This window comes from Leptonotus elevatus, chromosome 13, assembly GCF_054856555.1.
Source record: "Leptonotus elevatus isolate MCC_2025b chromosome 13, RoL_Lele_1.0, whole genome shotgun sequence".
NCBI classification, from domain to species: domain Eukaryota; kingdom Metazoa; phylum Chordata; class Actinopteri; order Syngnathiformes; family Syngnathidae; genus Leptonotus; species Leptonotus elevatus.
The window spans coordinates 742,298-763,123 of record NC_141251.1 but is presented as its reverse complement, the minus strand read 5'-3'; the positions used below and the strand labels follow the sequence as shown (position 1 = coordinate 763,123).

The 20,826-nt window shown below is 44.3% G+C and overlaps 1 protein-coding gene across 2 annotated transcripts in view; it reads right to left on the bottom strand.

Annotated features, from left to right (window-relative positions):
- Nucleotides 1-19,281, bottom strand: part of atrnl1a (attractin-like 1a) — a 79,397-nt gene extending 60,116 nt beyond the window's left edge. Inside the window, exons 1-15 of one of the 2 annotated variants that reach the window (XM_086092468.1) lie at nucleotides 18,714-19,281; nucleotides 15,579-15,662; nucleotides 15,202-15,315; nucleotides 14,598-14,726; nucleotides 13,559-13,749; nucleotides 13,066-13,246; nucleotides 12,906-12,993; nucleotides 12,576-12,822; nucleotides 10,390-10,573; nucleotides 8,358-8,512; nucleotides 5,543-5,627; nucleotides 4,060-4,271; nucleotides 2,670-2,788; nucleotides 1,950-2,066; nucleotides 1,654-1,786 (exon numbers count right to left, since the gene is read on the bottom strand). In XM_086092468.1, the coding sequence (XP_085948594.1) occupies nucleotides 1,654-1,786; nucleotides 1,950-2,066; nucleotides 2,670-2,788; nucleotides 4,060-4,271; nucleotides 5,543-5,627; nucleotides 8,358-8,512; nucleotides 10,390-10,573; nucleotides 12,576-12,822; nucleotides 12,906-12,993; nucleotides 13,066-13,246; nucleotides 13,559-13,749; nucleotides 14,598-14,726; nucleotides 15,202-15,315; nucleotides 15,579-15,662; nucleotides 18,714-18,895 (2,221 nt within the window). In that variant the 5' untranslated portion in view covers nucleotides 18,896-19,281. Of the gene's footprint in view, nucleotides 1-1,653; nucleotides 1,787-1,949; nucleotides 2,067-2,669; nucleotides 2,789-4,059; nucleotides 4,272-5,542; nucleotides 5,628-8,357; nucleotides 8,513-10,389; nucleotides 10,574-12,575; nucleotides 12,823-12,905; nucleotides 12,994-13,065; nucleotides 13,247-13,473; nucleotides 13,750-14,597; nucleotides 14,727-15,201; nucleotides 15,316-15,578; nucleotides 15,663-18,713 lie in introns of those variants that run through there. The other variant, XM_086092469.1, reaches the window with a different exon arrangement.
- Between the last annotated feature and the right edge of the window lie 1,545 nt (nucleotides 19,282-20,826).

The following is a 20,826-nucleotide window of genomic DNA, read 5'->3' as shown; positions in this document are numbered from 1 at the left end:
CCCATTTGCTATTACTTTGATTTGAGCAGGTTCCTAACTCTTGATTGGAGTGCATCTCTTTGTGATGTTTGACGAGAAGCGTTGCTAGCCCGCTAGCGAGCTAGCATTTGCTTATTTGCTACTTCCTGGGTTTCCCCCCCCCCACAAAAGGGAGTCTCAGCCAATATAGTGATTCACTTTTTGCTGGGGTTTTATTGTTGATTGTCTGATGACTTGTTAGGACTTTTAGCCTGCATAAAGTTCCACTTTTTGTAAGCCAAAGAGCTTGCATGACTTTTGTGTCATGGATTTGTGGCTCATTCTTCGTTATAACTATTGGAAATTGTGTTTTGAAAGTTGGAGACGCCGCTGCTCATTTTGCATGAACACACGCGCACACGCTTGTTTGTTATCATGCTTCCATTTTGAGAGGACGGTGTAAAGACTTGGGGCTGGCCTACTTCTTTCCTGGGCGAACGTATGCTAATCCGGGCCCGTGCGGTGTGCGTGTAAGCTTATTTTTGAAAGCGCGTTACACAAGCACGTGTCCGCTGTATGTTGAACACAACACGACACGGCTGGAGGACGAGGATGTCTGCGAGGGAGGCTGGAGGCTGCTCGCTTAACGAGCTTCTCGGCCTTTGAATTTGCCATCGTGGCTCGAACCCCCCCCCCCCCCCCCCCCCGCCTTCCTTTGCCGTGTTGATGAAGTTCCTCAAAAGTGCTTTTATTTTCCTACAGGGTCGCTTGTATCATCAGCAAAAGACTCGCCGTGGGACGCAAGCCAACAGACAAACAGCTGATTTTACAAAAATGAATGATCGATAGGCGACTGTCATAAAGGCAGAAGAGAATGACGACTTGATTCAGGCCCGACTCTAAATGGGCTGCTGCAGAAAAGGGAGGAATAAAAAGACCACGACGGCACAAAGTTACACTAGTTGGGCCTGAATTAATGGACTGCTCGTTAGCAGCATAATCCGTGATGTCAACATTTACCACAGGCCAGCTGGCTGCCTTAACGGGCTGTCATGGAAATGAGAACACATCATTATTACAACAGCCCATCTAGGCAGCCAGCTACACTCGTCAAGCCTGATCATTCTTTTTTCAAAAAACATTTCCAGTTTGATACATTTTGTAGAAACGTTATTTGGACGTACATTGTTGCCATTTTTTTTTTTACGTCGCAACGCATTCAGTGCGTAGTGAGGTCAAATGTGAAATGCCAGTGAAGAAAGCAAGGTAAGCCTCGTAACGTTCCTAAAGAAACGTAAATAACAATGGCGGCGTACGTCTAAAAGTTTCTACAAAATGTATTAAACTGTCAATTATTTTTGAAAAATGAATCTCATAGTTATGTTAGTAACAACCAAATATATAATATAGAGCAAACGTGTCATTCGAGTCGGGGTTCCTTTCAAGAACTTAAACAACTTGTTCATACAAACAAAAAAGCACATTTTGTTTCCATTTAGGCAGAAGACTGCAAACGGGGTCAGAATTCATTCGGACCATTCTGACGACAACGCTTATGCAACTCATTCATACAAACATCACATGATCAAATTTGACATAAAAGGCAGAATTTGATTCATCATGCCCGACCCTACTAAAGATGTAAAAAATTGAACGAGCTTTTCGTGTGATGTGAAATGTTGTAGCGCGCCTCACCGGGTCGCCTTTGGCACTGCTGCTGTTGCGCCTCCCACTGGCAGTTGGCGTTAAGGCTGCAGCTCATGCAGCTGGCCAGTCGCGAACATTCTTGCTCCAAACGCCGCTCACAACCCGACGCCACCGTCAGAGCCTTCCACAAGTATCACCAAAACGGATACTTTCACTTTCCAGCTCAACCACAACTCAATTTGTACATCACACATTTCATAAGTTGAAAAAACGTTATACAAATTGATAGCTTCAAGTCCGCAGCCTGAGCCAACCCGACAAGGCGGTTAACAAACAATACTCACGTGTCCCTTCCTGCGTCCGCCGTGCTTCCACAAGCTCAGCTGATGCTCAGACAACATGGACGGACGTGGAGGAAGAGAAAGAGCGCCACCGTGCTGATTGGCTAACTCCAGCGTAAACTACTCACACGCACAAACACGCACACAAAACATCAAATCCATTAAACGTTAGAATAAATGTACATAACTGATCCCATGTTTACTCTTATAGTATTGCAAAGCATGACTTTAAAAACAAGAACTGTGGCCTTATCACAAGATAGCGGCTGGAACATTTTGCGGATGACGTGTTGAACTTTGACTGGTGAAACTTTCAGTGCCAAAGAAAAACACGTCGACATTCTGCACAATCACTCATATTTGTGATGGTTTTAATGTTGCTGCTGTGTGTCCCCCTCCCCTTTACAGCAGCAACGGCTATGTAACTAGGGAACGCCCTGTAAAAAAAAAAAAAAAAAGAGGGCTCAGGAGAATGTGCTTGAGAACGATAGGAGAGTGAAACTGAAAATCTCTGTCCGTTCTCCTCGCGAGCAAAAATAATTTAAGTCTCTTGTCTTCCTTCCTTGTCTATTGTTTATTAAATGTTCTAGGTTGACTGAACCTGACAGTATCCACATTTATCCGAGGTCTGCACTTGAGATTTGTAACGATGTCATGTCGACCCTTTTTCGAGATGTCAACAACGTTTTGGCCTCTAGGGGTGAGTAAAGAGCGCCTCCTCACCACGGTGCAGTTGCTGGAGACGGCGATGCACTTCCCGTCCTCGCACCACTTGCAGCCGCGAGTGTTGGCCGTGCAGCTTGTGCAGTCGGAAAAGGGAGAACACTCTTCGTCAGTACTTTCTGCAACAAGGCGGGAAAAGAAGAAAGAAAACACAAATTGTTTTACTTCCACAGCAGCCCGTTTAGGCATCAAACCAATCTGGTCTGAATGAGTAGCAAATTGAGCTGAAATCAACAATGCCGCAATTGTTTCGAGAAACAGCAACAACCAACACAACCTTGTTTGTAAAAGTATAAAAGCAATGAATGACAAAATTATAACACAATAGGAGTATCCTACCCATCGCAACAAGTTGATATTCTTGCCAAAAAGTGCTCAATACCTCAAGAAAAACTTGGTTGCTTTGCACAGGTGACTTGATTTACAGCAGCCCGTTTAGGCACTAAACTAGACGGGCCAGAATTTATCACCCCCAAATAAGTGTTTGCAGCACACATCAAAATGTATCAAGTCTGCCCATTGCGACTGTGAAATGCTACACACAGTGGTGCCTTGAGATGTGAGCTGAATGTGTCCCGTGGCATGCTCGTAACGCAAATCACTCACCAAAGATCTCCAATCATCACTCTCCATTGAAATGAATGGAAATGCCATTCTATATTATAATTCATAAAAACAAAGCATAAGGATTCGAAAATCAAGAATTAAACCGTTTTCTGCATCCTGATGAACTCATTTGGGCTCTTTTTGGTGTGCACGACGTCGCCATGGGAGGCAGTACAAGTCATGGAGATACAAACGAAGAAGAGTTGCACAACTACTCTAAGTGAGTCAGTAAACTGCAGTAAGATTAGTCCATTTTTGCAGAGGACAAAAAATATATGCAGGAAAATATACCATTTGTTTTCAAACATCCATTGCTTAAACATCGATGCTATTCATGAGCCTGTTTGTGGCTTTCTGCATTGTTTGTTGGCATGAAGCTCAGCAGACGTTTCTAATGCAAAGCTATGTGGTATTTTTAAACACGCAAGAAACATGCAGGACGCTCATATCTCAAGGCACAACTGTATTTTTCTTAAATAGCCGAATGTGGCGTTTCGTTGGTCAACATCAAAGTGTGGCCCAAGGCAGCGAGCTTGTTCCTGAAAGTCACCACCACCCAAAAAGCAGAAAATCAGTGAGCTTCATTCCCAAAACAACGCGCAAGCTGCTGCACGAACATCTGTCAGATCAAGGAGGACACTAATGACTCCAAATTAAGAGATAATTGCAGAAGTGCTGACCTCCCGCTCGGCTCATTAACGTATGCAAACAAGCATCGGAAAAGACAAATTGTTCCGATGACTTTATGTTGCGCTGTCAAAGTGTTGATGATTTCAGGACGCACCGGGCCAATGAGGGCAGAATTGGGCGGGCGCGGCCAGGTCCGACTCGGTCGGTTCCCACGAGACGCAGGCGCCGTGCAGCCAGCGGCAGCGCAGGCCCGGCCCGGCGGCGGCGCACGGAAGCGGCGCAGGGAAGGCTCGGCAGGACGCGGCCGTGTAGACCAACACGTCGTTCAGGAGCAGACCGGCGAAGCCGCCGAAGATGAACATGGAGCTGAAACGCCACAAGATGAGACATTCAAGTCGGGAAGAAAAGGGAAGGGACTTGGAACGATTCCCTGAGGAGCTCCACTCGCACCTCAGAGATCGTCAAGTCAAATCAAGTGCAGATGGCCGGAGCAGATCTCGGATCTCAAGCGAGTTTCGGGGCTCTTTATTCTCATCATCTGGACTGATTGAGAAGCGCGTCCGCATACTTTCGTCTGGATGTCATTTGCGACCCAGTCCAAGTTTTGCGAGGGTCCGGAAAAATACATCCTGAGGCTTGAAGCGAGGAGGGCACGAGGAGTCACATGAAACCTCCTTCAAGTGCGAAAGTATGAAAAGTGGGAAGTTCAGGTGGAGGTGGAAAATATCAGGACGCTCTGCAGTTCCTGCCGCAGCACGGAAACTCTTAAGTGTTTACATTTAAACATCCGCCGCGTGGATGGAGGAGCTTTCAAACCTCAGCACGCTAACGTTCGACTTATACGACCTGCTGACAAACGTCCTGCTCGTGCTCGAGACGGGAAGGGAAAGAAAAATCAGCCGTCCGTGACAAAAATAACACACGCGCAAAATGCCGTAAGACGTCTTCTTATCTCATTTGATTAGTAAAGACATCAAACACTGGATTCCATTTCCAAATTCAATTCATTTGACTGGTTTGAGTATTTGAATTATTGGCAGTTGTTATTATTCAAAAGGTAATCGTTCTTTCTGAAGAAGAAAAAATCTATTTAGGATATTTTAGTAATGTTTTTCACACTTTTATTGCTAAAATGTCTTCACCGTTATGTGTTCCAAATAAAGTTTCAGCATTTCTGAAGATGCTAGTTCCGTTTTTGGACCGATAGAATTTTGAACCTCTTGCTTAATATTTCTTTTCTATGAAAAGGAACACGAATTTAAAAAAAACAACCTCTGCCCACCGAGCCGTATTTACCATTCGTGCCCCTAGAGGGAGCCGCATTCTGTTGTTGCAATACACCAGAGGGAACTGATGCAAAGTACCAGGATGCGGCAGCCATTTTGCATTCACACAATAACAGACAGCAAAACGAATCGTCTTCCTTCTGAGCCATTTGAGAAAATGTCTGGAAAACTCCATGTCTTTAACATTATGATTAATATATAAAGACAAGAGTTAACGGCATTCATGAGTCGTTGGGATCATTTATGCACTTGCAGCAAGGCGGCATCAAAAAAAAAATGGTGTCTTTACTGTTATGGAAGGAATGAAATGAAAAGCACTCAATAGTCAATAATCATCAAGGTTGGTCTCACCCGTTGCCGGCCACGGCCGAATGTCCGAATCGGTTGACGTCGGCGTGCAGCTCCGGCGTGGGGAGGACGCTCCACTCGTCGCAAGCTGACCACCGACAACACAATCACAAATATGGATCACAATTTCATTTCTCGACAACTGCACAAAGACGCGAGTCGGCAAAAACAACATCCATCTGCTGGATTGTGTCGCGTGTGACTTTGAATTAAAAAGTTATACATTTTGTCAGTTTAATCCCATTCAATAGGTTTTTAATTAGAATATTCATTTCATTAATTGTGTTTTCAAAGTGATTTATCATGATTTATTGATGTCAATATTATTCTCATGTTTTATTTGTCACAAACATGCTGCAACGTGAGCAGTTCACTGCCGTGCTAATAAAAAGTGAGCATTATTAGCTTTCCATATTTGTGTCGCTTAATGAAGTGGCCACTGTTTTCCAGCGGACCAATGAGCGGTTTTTAAATGTATGACATCACCATTTTGTGCACGTCACATGACAAGCAATTAAAGGCTAAAAGCCCCCAAAAATATACTGCACTGTACTGTAAAAAAAAAAAACAAGCAGTGTGGGAAGCCGTCCAAATAGCGATGCCACCACAGCGCCACCTGCAGGATGGACCACCTCCACCGTGCGTTACTTTGTCTCAACCAAAAAGATCTTCCGCCATCTTACACGCACGCGCACACACGCACACACACACGCGCACACACACGTATATTGAGATTTTAATTTCCTCCCGGGATATGAGCATGGCGTGTTAATAATGCATGCTGGGACGCGGAGGCCAGATCGAAGCAGGCAGGCGTGCCGGCTGATTGGCGGTTTGATCTGATCCGCTCTAATAGAGGCCTTGATGGGGGCGGGGGAACGGGGGGGGGGGTTGTCTTGTCTGCTACGAAGATGAAGTATATTCCAGTATATTCACGCACTGTCTTCCAAACGAGCTCTCACCTCCAGACAGCGAGGGTCGCGTTTTTAATCAAAAACTACGCCGCCGCCAAATCTAATTAGAATATGTGGGCGTGGCCAAGGCGAGTGGGAAGAGGTGGTGTGGGGCAGGCGGGGGGGGGCTGCAGAAGAGGGAAACCAGTGAGGCCAACTTTGCAGGAGTCATGTTGTGCCGGCATTCCAAGCAAAGACCGCCAGCTTGATGCTAATCGTTAGCCTCTCTATGGCTTTCTGCATTGTTTGTTAGCCTTAAGCTAAGGAGACTAACGCTACAGTATGCGGTTGCTGTAAATACACAAGATGATTGGAACTGACCAAATAATACATCCGTTCACTTGTGTCACCCGTCATTAAGCTAAATGGCTAAATAGCAGTTTTACCCCCCAAAAAGTGTTTTTTAGTGAGAAAAATGTCCTCTTGTAGTTTATCACTATAGCAGTCATGTTTATTTGTTTATTGGAGAGGATAAAGAACATACGCGCGTGAGTATTTTTATGTGCGTTCCCAATTGTACATGAGCATTAAGGCAGCGGCGGTAGTGAGGTTGTTTTAAATACACAATTCTCTTGGTCTTATTGTTTCATATCTGCGATGATAAACTTGAAACGAGAATGCGAATAAACATCTGGAAGATATTTTGGGAGAATGTATTGAGAAGTCGGTTGTCTGAAAGTGAATTGCTTTCAACACAACGCGGATTTCCATTCTCCCCTTTCACACAAACTGTACACGAAGGCGACGCCGCAGTCATATTAAGCTGACCATTATAAAGTCACAAAACAAAAAACAACCTTAAGACAGCTCAAAAAAAAGTGAGTGTCGGGTGTTACGCATGAAAGAATCTTCATCGTCATCGTCATCATCATCATCAGGTACGTCAGCATCTGCTGTGATTCTCGCCTGCTGCATGAAAACGACGAGCAATAAAGAATAAAGACAACAATAACAACACGCGCGAAGAAAAGTACAGCAGCCACCAAAAGGTAAAGAAAAAGCAATAAAGCTTTCGTGGCGTCTTTATGAAGTTGCGAGCCAGCGACTTTCTATTTTTTCTTCTTCCTTTTTTTTTGCGCCGTCAACAGCAGCCGTAAACGCGCCGTTTTATGCGCCCCGCGGCGCCGCGTGATCGTCCCTCGTCTTTATGAATATTATCATTTATTCATTAGCGCTTGGATCTGCACATAACAACACCTTCAGCCACCAACAAGGGACGGAACCGCGCTTGCGTGTAAGGGGGTTGCCAAGGTAAACGCTCCCTTTCCTGTTGAAAGCAATTGTTGCAGATAGCAACGGTGTCTCATTGTCACATTCCAAGATGCTGTGTTGCAGTTGTGGCAATTTCCCACGTCTTTGCGTGAAAGGTACGGATGAAGGAAATCCAGCTCTCTTGAACCGGTTTCCTTGCAAATACGTCAAAATGAACTGTTTGCTTTCTTTTTCATGATCTATGAGTGCCAAGTTTGACAGTGAAAAGCTAACATTTGTTCTTGGACTTGCAAGTGCGCCATTTCGGCCCACAACATAACAGAAGGGCAAGAAAGTCAACTGTCGCTCTCATACAACTATTATGATGGAATCAGCTTATTTCCTAACCCGGCGATGCCGTGTTTGTGTGAAAGTGCACACATCGTAGTTTGTATCACGTGCGCGAAAATATTTGGTACAATTTGGCACACATTCGTCTGCACGGCAGTTTGAACGAGCAACTTGCCATGAAATATATTTTTTTATTTTTGTCCACCAGATGGAGCTCTTTTTTCTCATTCAAGTAGCAACACCGTCGCTTTCTTTCTTTGTTCTGCGCGTCGCTGATGAAAAGTGTGTCGCCGCTGTGTGTGTGCGTGCGCAGGTGTGTGTACCTATATCGTAGGCCAGGAAGTCGGCGGAGAAGCATTTGGCGCCATTGCTGAGCGTTGTGTCGTTGTGCGTGTTTCCACCAAACACCAGCAGGGTCCCACTCAGCATCACGGCCGAGTGCAGCGACCTCGCCAGGCCGCTTTCACGCAGAATCAACCTACGCACGCATGCACACACAGAAGAGACTTGACGTAAGTGTGTGTGTGTGTGTCCATGGTGCCATGTTACTAATAGCGTGTGTCTGGATGCATTTCCACCCGTGGTGGTCGGTCGGTCATCCGTCAACCCCCCCCCCCCCCCCCTCCCGGACCCCGTGACAACTGTTCTTCAGCAACACACAGATGAACCCGGTCGGGGGTCGCGGTGGGCTACGTGACCCGCTGGCTGCTGGTGGGACACCAGCTGCGTGGTCTTCATTAACAGAGACAAATGTGAGCTTCCACCAGACCCGACGCGTCAGCAAAAAGTGCTTCAGGGCTCGTTCAGGCCCTTCAAAATTGGAATGACATAATTTTTCCTGATTATTATTGTTATTCCTTTCATTTTTAGGAACAATAGCATTGAATCAAACCGCAAGATATCGCACGAGCGTCAATACATTTTGGTACACGTCTTTTGCTTTTTTTGAATAAAGAAATTCACAAAGTAAAAATTTAACGATGTGCCAAGTTTTCGTTCCTCGAGAAGGCAAAGAAGTCGATGTTGATGACGCTCAATCCTTTGATAGAGCTCAAATAAAAGATGTTCTTTTTCTTTGGCTTTGGCGCAGCAAACAGGCAGCACGAAGATGTGGAAAAACGCAAAGTAAGAAACCACGTGCTCGCTCTTCTTTCCTCGACGTGAAAAGCAAGAAGCTCTCAAAGTGTGTGTTTTTTTTTTTTCACCAATGGAACTGCAACCAATTCACAATTCACAAAAAAAAAAAAAACACTCGGCAATGGAGAATATTGCGACCTCCCACTTTGTCAATTTAGAAAAGCTGTCCCAATGTGGAAAACAAATGCTGGTCTGGGAATTCCAACCATGCACGGAAACACCTGACTCCAACTTTCCATACAGGAAATTCATACCCGTGTGTGTGCGTGCGTGCGTGTGCGTGTGTACGTGTGTGTGTGTGCGCAGGCGACTATGTTACAGAGGTCAGGCCCTCTCATTTAGCACATTTTTAAAAACCATTAATCAACCTTGTCAATATATTGTTTTAAAAACTACACATTATATGCAAAATATTCCAAATTTTATATATATATATATATATATATATATATATATATTTGTTATTTGCAGCAAATTAAATTAAATATTTAAAAAAAATGATATTCATTGCATATAACAAACATAATGTGGTGTTATTTGTTTTTATTTATTCATAATTTCTATTATTAGTTTTTCCATGTATGACAGGCCAAATCACATATTGAGTAACTATTGTTCATTATTATCATCATTTTTTGCCTTTGCAAAATCAAATGCTAAGTTAAAATAAGTACTTTAAAAATGGTCCTAATAATTTTATTTGCATGTTAAATTATTACTATTTTGTGTGTGAAGGTCAAAACAAAACAAATCTGGAAATGAGACTTCAGCTTTGAGTAATCATTTGTTCCGCGAAATCAAATCATATTTTGCCATTGAAATGAATGGATTTGGATTCCAGACTCCTAATAAACCCCCAAACCAAAAAAAAAAAGCTTATAAAATAGCATGCTAGAAAATAAAAACATTCATTAATGACTGTTAAATACAGTAGAATTCAACCGTTTTTGCCATTTTGTGCTACAATTCAATGGACAGTGTGCTGCTCCTTCTAGTGTGGCCACCTGGGGGCAGTCTAACAGTGACACGAGTGTAAAATGCACATGGAGGCAGCTCCCAGTCCTCAGTGTGGCAGTAACATGACTCGTTCTTCACAGAGGATAAAGAATACATGCATGTAAAAATATTGACAAATATCAAACATTCCCAATCATTTTGTCATTTGTTTTACAGCAAATCAAAGTGACGCGTCAACGTGCTTGTGGAGGCGACGCTCACCACGTTCCGGCCGTGACGTGGTAGCGGTACATGTGGTCCACCAGGCCGTGCTTGCCGCTTGCGAGCGCCTTGTAGCCGCCGTGCACGAAGACGGCGCCGCTGGCCTGATGGTACGCGCTGCTGTGGCCGTGACCGCCTTGCACCGCCGCGCCGCCGGTGGGCACGGCACGCCACGAGTTGGACCCTACAAACGCACATGCACAAAATGGAACGCTTCCTGCACAAAATGGAACGTTTCCTGCTCACTTTGTTTGTGTGACTTTTAAGGCAAAAATGATCAAATCAATTCAAGCTGCGAGGAAGCGGAGGCAGCTCTTAAAATGCGCCGTTTCCTGATGGAGTTCTGCTGTCTTGACGTTCCTACGACAAAGCGCTTTTCCGTTGGCTTCTCGCCGCCGAATTGGCCACACAACGGTGCGCAATGACGCAAAGTACGATGCGAAGCGCTCATTCTTTTTTTCACAACGTGACAAGGAAGTCGATTTTAAAGTGTACATTTTCCCATTGGACTTTTGCTGTGTTTTGCAATCCTCAATATTCCCACGGATGAAGTTCAAAGACAGTAAATATTTCGCTTTAAAAACAAGCTGGCAGCTAAATAGCTGTAACATGTCCTAACCCGAAACCTGAAGAGAATTTAAGAGATGACAATTAAAAGAAGGATAAAGCGATGACTCAGCGCAGGTACGAGAAGCGACGACGGGGAAGAAAAAAGAAGGTCAACGCTGCCTACTTCGCTCCGGCAACTAATTGACGTCGACTGGAGGATGAGGAGGGAGGATGAAGGAAGGGGTCACAACCTGCATTGGGGAGGGGGGGGGGGGGAGGTAAGAGGAGGGACTAACTGCGGGTAAGCCAGATGAGAAGAAGAAAAAAAGATGACAGGGAGGACGACTCATTCATCTTGTCTTCTAGCAGCCTAATGACCAATTTTCCGTGTGTGTGCGTGTATGCGCGTGCGTGTACACCAGCTGACATTGCGCAAGCCAACGCTGCCCTCTACTGGCTAAACAGGCAGCACACAATCAAAACGTATGTGCAAAAACATGAATATTCATGATATGTTTTGCTGGCTTTTATTGTCTCTTATTGTTACTAATTAGCAAAGACAACCAAAACAAAATAAACATTTATAGAATGTAAAGTTTGTAATGTTCAAAGGCTAAAAATAAATAAATAATTTACTGACAAAGACAGTCTACTAACTGGAATCGTTTTTACTGATGTGGTCACTGTCTAATTACGAATGTTACCACAGTTTACTTTAGTTTGTTTGTTTTTAAGGTTGTGCTTTACCTTGACTAGTTTCGGCGACGACTGCCGCCTTCCTCAGGCAGTCGTCCCCGAAACTAGTTTTTAAGACTATGTGTCTTAAACAAGAAAAAACACAGGACGATATGGATTTGTAGACGAGATGATTTTTTTTTTTTTAGCCAGCTACCACAGTTTACTTTCTGGAGATGTCATTGTCAATTTACTGATGTCACATTGATGTCGTGCAAATCGACTTACTATATTATTAGTCTACATACAACATTGTGACGTTCTACTTATCGGTGTGGTCACAGTGCGATTACTAATTTTGCCAACCCACTGACGTGATCATCTACTTACTGATGTTTTCACGCTCTATTTACGAATGTCAAATCCAGTTATAGAAAATAAATACCCTGCCACTGTTTGGCTTTAGCCCCTGATGCTAGCTAGCTAGCTAGCTACCTCCCTAGCCGGTAAACGTGCACCATGGGAGCTAGCTAGGGAACTAGCTAGATAGCACCTGGAAATAAAAACCCTGCCACAGTTTGGCTTTAGCCCCTAATGCTAGCTAGCTCCCTAGCAGGTAAACGAGCACCATGAGAGCTAGCTAGGGAGCTAGCTAGCTAGCACCTGGGGCTAATGACAAACTGTGGCAGGGATTTTTACTTTCCTGACTTGGATTTGCCACCTCTGCTCGTCACTGTCGAACTACTGGTGCCATCACTGCCCACCTCCTGAGTTCAAAACAATTTCCTTCTTGTATCATCAATATCTATGAATTGAGATTGTCCCCGTCTACTTACTGGTGCTGTCACTGTCTATTTTCTGGAGTCATTACAGGTAACTGAGTCTTCTTCCTTGGGTTTTTTTACGATTTCCTTCCAGGAGTGGTCAATTTCTACTGACTGCTGTGATCACCGTCTACTTACTGAACTTGTACTCCAGCACTTTGCTGACAAAGCCGTAGACGGGCGAGTATCCGAAGAAGACGAGCATGACCGGCTGGCCCGCCGCCAGCTGCACCACGTGGGCCGTGTGGCCCTCCAGGCCGTAGGGGGAGGGCGCGACCGGCGTCCTCCTCGACCAGGTGCGTCGGGGGATGTTAAACACCCACAGCTCGTCTGTGACGTTGCCCGGACCCGACTCCAGCTTCCCGCCAAACATGTACATGTCATCCTACGCGACATCACAACTTTTTTTTTTTTTTTTTACAAAGCTTTTGATACATAAAATGTCCAATTTCAAAGAAATGCTCTCACCTGGTAGAGCGCCAGCGAGTGTCCATATCTGAAGTCAGGACCCCCACTTGTGGGAACCACGTCCCACGTGCTGCTCTCCAGGTCGTACCTGAGACAGGGCAAGCAAAGAAAAATGCGGTTGAAAATTGCAAATGGTGACCGGCTGACAAGTTGAGCTTACTTGAGGACCATGTGGTAGTTGGAGTAGTTGAAGGAGTAGCCGCCCACCACCCACATCAGCCCGGCGTGCACCACAGCCTGGTGGGACGCCCGACCCAGAGATTGCGAGGACGATGACGGTTTGACGTTGGGCGGCGACCAGAAGGCCTCCGTGGATGGGACGGGTAGAGAACAGTCAGGACCTGAACACACACACACACAAATAAAAAAATGTTTTTAACTAAAATCACACTTGATTTAATTTGGGAGGAAAAAAGGTCAATGTTTGCATTTTGAGGGAAGAGCTTTTGTTGTGATTGATGTTGTTGTCCAGAAGAGGGCAGTATCCTACTATTTTTATCAGAAGCAGCAATTTGTCAACATTTTGCCCTAAAATGACAAAGTGTCATTTGTCACAGAAATATGAAACCTGATCGTGGGAAATGTGCACGGGAACCAGTTTCAACTGCGATGTCTGTCGTACTCCCGCAGATCAATGATCAGGATTTGGTGACCTTGCCAGCCATCCTTGCAGACGCAGAGTTTCTCGCCGGTCAGGTCGCAGTATCCTCGGTCGGGGCTGCCGCAGCCGTGTCGGCAGTAGGGCACGCGGCAGGCGTCGCCCTTCCAGGAGTCGTCGCACTCGCAGAAAAGGTCCGAGCTGCAGCGGCCGTGCGACGAGCAGTTGTTGGGGCACGAGTTCACCCTGTCACGCACGCAAAACGCAAACGTCGGCATCCGCTTCTTCTTCCAACACAAACTCATCCAAGCACACCTTCATGAACACATATACATTTTACATGTTGTAAAGCATATATGTATATTTTTTTAGATAAAGTATATTTACTCTTAAAAAAAATCGATGATTATTTAATGGCATTTTCATAGATTTATTGGAATTTATATAATTAATTGTATATTCATTTTATGGCATTTTTGTTCAACAGAATTTTCACTTATTTAATGATGTTTTTAACAAAACCTTTAATTTATCAAATACATTTTTAAGGTATTTATCTTATTATCTTGCAACATTTCATTTAGATAATCATTTTTTATTTAATAATAACGTGCATTTATTTAAATGTTTAAAAATTAAATATTTAATGGAATTTTATTGATTTAATTAGATTTTTACTTATGTAATCATTTTTTTATTAAATATATTTTTTTACGTTTTATTATACAATATAAGGATTATTCATTTAATAATGTGCATTAACAATTAAATTAAAAAAATATTTTACGCCATTATATTTCTTGTAATTTGCATATATTAATTTATTGATGTATTCATTGATTCATAGTCATTATATGTATTTACTTATTTATTTATTTTTTACATAATGACACTTTTGTATTGATTGAATGCATTTTTTTCATTTTTGATCATTTATCAATTTAATACAATTCATCATTTTGTTATGAATCTATTAAATTTCCTTTAATGCCGTTTCATCATCTATTTGGAATGTATACAGTAATTCCACAAGAGCAACCAATTACGGTAGAGAATCCTGTTAACGTGTTGCGTTTGCGTGCGCGTGCGCGTACGAGTATGAGACGGTGAAGCCGGTCAGGTTGTACGCGGCGTCGCTGAAGAAATGCAGCAGAGCGTAGCCGGACGTGGTGACCACCTCCGGCACCGTCTCGTTGCCGCCCCAATCGGGAACCACCAAACCGCTGACACAAAGACCACAAATTTGGATTACTCGCTGGTTTACAAATGAAAATCAGACATTAATGCAGTTAAGCAGTTTTCTTATCAATATTGCTTCCATCCGTTTTCTTCAATCTCAGTGGGCAGCCATTTTGTCCTGTAGCGCCCCCTACCGTTGACTAAAATTGACGTCAAGGTGTCTTTGGGCGCACATTGCAATTGTTGCGGCTGTTCTGTTTTCTGTCATTTCTGTTCATATAATAATCTTTATCCTCTGCGAAGAATGACTCCTCTTGAAGAAGATGCCTTTCGATGGCCTCGTCTTACGCATGCTTATTTGTGTATTATACTGCCCCCAGGTGGTGTAATTCCTGATATTCTATTTCCTGATGTCTTTGCTGTGTTTTTATTACGTACGCCGCTGCAGAGTGCAATTTCCCCTACAGTTAACAAATGGCGGCCCCGCCCAAGTTGTTCCGGCGGCCGGTCAGGACTCACCTGAAGGCGGCGACGAGCGGCGCGTAGACGGAGTCGCCGTCGTGCACGTACATGTGATCCCAGCTGCACTCGGTGGCCAAGTGGCTGAAGCGCAGCCGCAGAATTGCGTTGGGACTGCAAGACGCACACACAAAAAGAAAAAACATCATCAACATCTTTCAGATTAGTCGCTAAAGACATTTTCAAAAACAACAACTTTTGGAAAACAGGACTTCAAGTACGACTGTTCATGAATGGGAGACATTTGCACTCATAAAAGCAAAGTAACAAACACAAAAAAACATTTCAGGCATTTAGATGTCATAAATGGAGTTCCTGTATATAAAAAAATGACGCATCTGTTTATGTTGTTGCGCAATGTCACTGCTGCTACTTACAATCCCTCAATGAGCCACGTGCACTTGGTCTTGTACTTGTAATTGGCGGGGCCGTCGGTGAGGGAACCCGACGGGTCGCTTAACCTGGAGACAGGAAAGACGATGCCGTGAGCGGCGGAAAATTCTTCATCACGAGATCGATTGCTGGAAGCAGACGATTGGACGTCATCGTCGACGTCACCCTGCCAAAAAGCTTCCGGGGTGTCATCTCAAGCGCAACGTTTCCATCTTGTGAAGTACCGGAAATCGGGGAACGCAAGGACACGAAACAGCTGTTGGGAACGTGAGCATCATCGGACGAACTCGAGCATTTTGCTTTTTCTTTGGCTTTTTTTTGTGCAGCTGCAAAAACAAAGGCTACACACACAGGAAGTGACGTGAAGTTTAAAGCAACACCTACACATTGTGCTCGCTAGCCTACAAATCGGGGGCCAAATCCAAACATCGTCGTCGTGGCAACAATGGATGAGGCGCCCAAAGGATGCAGATACGAGATGGATGAAACGCCTGCGGATGCTGGAAGTGTGGCCTTCCGAACACACAAAAAATTGCAACACGGCACACGATTAAGAGTGTGAGGAGAGCAGACTGCCGCACAGCAGGATACAACACACAAACACACACAAACGCACACACACTTTTGCCGTCGTTGATGATCCAATCACTGGCTCTGATCCAAGATTAGAAGACATGCTGCTGCTGATGATGATGATGATGAAAAACATGTCCTTCATCATTTATGTACACCGAACATCATTGTCGACAAAAAAAAAGATGAAAACAGAGCGAGCCACGCTATTGGTTAGCAATTGATCGGGGCTGGGCCGGCCCACCATTAGCGTGTGGAAATCCCTGTATAATGGATTCCCGTTGGAAATCATTAGAGGGGGAAACATAAGTTTATAATAATTGGAGAAAAAAAACATAGATAAGCCTTCATAAGACTTTTCAAAAGGGAGTTGCCCCCCCCCCACCCCCTAAATAACAACAACTAAATTTTATAAACGTATTCAAAAATGTATTTCAAAATGAGGGATGTTCGATACTCCTTTTTTCAGACTTACGATGATTGTTTCTCTTCTATATAAAACAATTTGTGCCATTGAGACAGTTTGGTAAGGGCTGAAATAATTACGTGTGAAAGTATAAAACTGCAAGTAGGGCCTGTGGGAACACTTCGTTTACAAGGACACACGCACACACGAACACACGTTCAGCTCAAAGTGGCTCCAAAAACATCACGTCGGAGGCCAAACATTTTTTTTTTTTAAACGAATTCAAGCAACGAGCCCTCGTGCTCTATTTCCTTTTATTGTTTCTTGGTGAACAACCAAAACGATCGTCAAACTTTTTGATGCCATGCTTTGCCCACACTGGGCGGGCGGCGCAGGCTAAGTCGCTTGCTAATTTTGTGTCGTCTGATTGGCTCTCATTGGGCCAAATGTGTCATCATAAGAAAAACGCTTGACCCCGTAACGTTGGTTTTCCACGTTGTGAGCGGGGGTGTTGTTTGAGCGCATTCAGAGGACACGCACACAGCGTTTGAGAGCCGGGACAACGGCTTGATTTTTCTCCATTTTGAAGCCTCTTTTCTTTTTCTTTTTTTAACACTTGGCAATTTTGTTGATCATTCGAATGTGGCAAAGTTGTTAACAACACACTTCTCTGGGCTCAAGACGTTCATTATTTCTTTACAAGGCTTTAACATGCTCAACTGTATTTTTTTTGCGAGGGGTTCGGGTTGTCTCGCTCAGCCCTTGTAAAAGTAAATGAAGTGTCGGGATGACGATTCATGTTGCACCACCACCAATGCAGCATCATCATCATCATCATCATCATCATCATCATCATCGTGACAGGATTACCTCACACTGGACAGATGGCACGCACGCACGCACGCACACACACGTCGGTATAGAAACCCAGCAACGTTCCACAGTGCGGCGCCATCTTTGGTTCCCGGGCTGTGTCAACCGCACCAACGATGAATCACACGCGATCATATGATGACGTGGAGAAGCGCTCCGTTCGCTCTGCAACAGCCGCGTTTTGTCCTTGATGGCTTACTTGCCTTCCGCAAGCATGAACAAAAACACACAAAAGGAAACGCACGCCGATGGATATCTTTGCGCGCATCTGTGACCATTTACACAAATGCACGCGCTTTATTTTGTTTGTCTATCGGCAGGATTAAGTGGGAGATTTAAAGACAAGGTCAGGAAGGAAATAATCTGTCCCGGGTCAAACGGTGGCCACCGGCAAACGCTTTTCAAAGCCGGTAACATCGTTGACCTTTCGACATTCGCTGCGTTTGAATGTGACCACTTCCTTTCCGGATTCACGGACGCCGAGTACAAGAAGGAGAAAATCTCCGTGGAAATGTTAAAGAGCTGCTGACGCTTTTTAGCGGGAAAGTCAAATTTCTTCAAGGCGAGGTGGCCTGGTCCTGTAAAAGGGAAAAAACTCAAATAAGTCCAGAAGGCAAATGCATACAAATACAATGTTATTTTGGGCCTTGTATTTGGAAAATGTGAAAAGTTTTGGGATTAGGAATGAGAAATGTGGCTTGTGTGACGGAATCAAAACGGTTACATTTGTTGCGTTATTTTAAAATTGGAATCCAATTGTACCAATCAAAATCCTTATCCAACCCATGTTGAACGGGTTCAACATCTGCCACCCAAGAAAGTTCAGATGTTCTCGTGGGCTCTTCCTGAACGGCGTCGGCATTTCGTTATCAAGTTGTCAAGCAATTCATATTGATCTCATGTAGGCTATAACCATCATTATTATTTGGAATGCCATTTGAACAGGAGTGGCAAGACTATTTTCACTGCAGTGTGCACGATGTTGTGCTGGTTTTGGCCTTGGCGGAGGTCTTCTCGCTACTGACCGTCTCAGTTTGTCTATCTCCAAGCGGCTTTGTTCTTATTGTCCCAGTTGATACAATGTCATGTTTGTTGTTGTGACAAACACACGCGTCATGTACACAATCTGCGCCAGGCACCAACGGGTGACAATGACGTCATCTACGTAGAAACCCCCCCCATGCTGATTTTTGTAAAACAGTGAACCTCGACCAATTGGCATATAAATCAATTCAATACGTCAATAATTCAAGTAATTCCCACTTACTTGAACCTGCCCTGGCAGTGTTGGCACTGCTCGCCCACCCATCCGTGGTGGCACGCGCACGTGCCATCGACGCACCTGCCGCCATGGCAGCCGCCGGCGCACCACGCGGAAGCTCCCGCGAGGAGAACCAGCAGCGCCGCCGCGACGGTGACGGCGAGCCCGCACAGCCGGAGGAGCTTCATGGCGGCCGGCTGTCGGTCAATCCGTCGCTCACGCGTCACCTGGCCCCGCCCTCACCTGCTCCAAGGCGGGAAAGACGCAAACATGGCGTCCTCCTCCAAAACGCGCGTTTCCGTCCGCTAATGGTGTCGTCCAGGAAGTAGACGTGTCCGTGGCGGCTGGCCGGAAGTCCTCCCTCTCCTGTGCTGTCCTCTTGCCGGCGGCGGTGTCTGTCTTCCGGGATGATGCGGCAGGAGGAGACCCCGCTGTGTCGGGCCGGGCGGTACCGGGCCGTACCGGGCGTTCAGCAGCTCTGCGACGGGATCAACTTCTGCAACAAGCCCCGCGCACGAGCAGCGCGACCACGCTGATTAAAGGGACGCGGAACCAGCTTAGCAAGTCAGTCGGACTCGATTAGCGCACACACAAAACAAGAATTGCTCAGGAAACATGAGATATCCACATGAAAGCAACATTTAGCCAAATAAAAAAACATAGCATAGGCCTACAGTGCTTAAAATAAAAAGTTGAGTTGAGTAAACACAGTGTTGTGATTAACATTGTATTTGTGGAATATGAATGAAGCAGCGAAATTCACTGGTTTTCATCCATTTCAGGGGGCGGCCATTTATTTGGCCACTTGCTGTCGATGGAAAATGACATCACATGCTGCATTCGAGGAAGGTAGGAAGTCGCAAGCATCCGATATGGATCGTATCAGTTCCGACCTCAAAGCGTTCAAGGGAAATGTCATTCCAAATGCTTGTTGTTCTGATCCATGCAGTCGTCGCATGTCGGCTGTGGGAAAGTTACTCATTTTGAATAGCGAAATTGATGTCAAAATAAATACGTGATATAACTTTGTAACGGTGTAAATGGAATGAAATTGCGATTCAAATGACAAGGTTTGTGCGATCACACAAATGAAACAACATCAAGTGTATTTTGAAACGGGTAACATTCATTGAGAAATAACATAAACATGGATGAAATTGACCAGGAAGTCGACAGGAAATCAAAGTTGGACGATCGCAGCACTTCCAAAGCGATGAAATCCTTTCACTGAGTTTTGAATCCAGCATTTCATCTTTCCCGCTTTTTCATTTGCGGCGATAGAAGTATTGAGGAACTTTTGAACCCGATGCTCAACTTCAACCGCCCGAGCTGTCTGACTGTTTTCTTTGAATCTTCTGCAAGGTTTCAAAAACACCCCAATGTGCTGTTTTGGGACACGACGGCAAGATTCCAAACTTCCTGCTTGCTTAGGGTTCATGTTTTCAAAGCAGACTTGGACGAACTCGGTTGTTATGAGATAAGGAGATTCTATTGTGAAAGCAAATGTTCAATATATAAAATGACATTGATTTTTTTTCTTCTTCTTTTTGCTCTATTTTTCATAATAACGCTGCAGAATTAAGTTCATGTTCATGTTGATTCTGTCTTTTTATTGTAACGGTAATAAACATGAAGTGACCTTGAATGAATTTAAATCAAAGTTCTTTGGCTTGTTGGTGGATAAAAATATACATCAACTGCTAGGAAAAGACGCCCTCTGCTGTTCTAAGACTGTCAGTACAAGATACCAGACAATATTCCATTTTTAGCTGTCAGATCACAAGGATCATGTTTTTGTTTTTAACTTTGCAATATAAAGCAGAGTCTTAATACAATGCCTCAAAATACTTTAAGGATAAAGGCACTTGTTACATATTATTATTATTATTATTAATATTATAATTATTATTCCATAAAGATGACTTGACTTGACCTGTTTTTATATGTGCTGAAACAGCCAAGCCTGAAGGATTTCAAAATGTGTAACGCCAGAGGCATACAATGTATGAATATGGTTCAATTATAATGAACTGTGGCTTTATTCAAACGTGACGTCATCTTGATGAGGTTGACGTCCAGATTTCAGTACAGTACATCCATGCTTTTTTTTCCAGTAGGG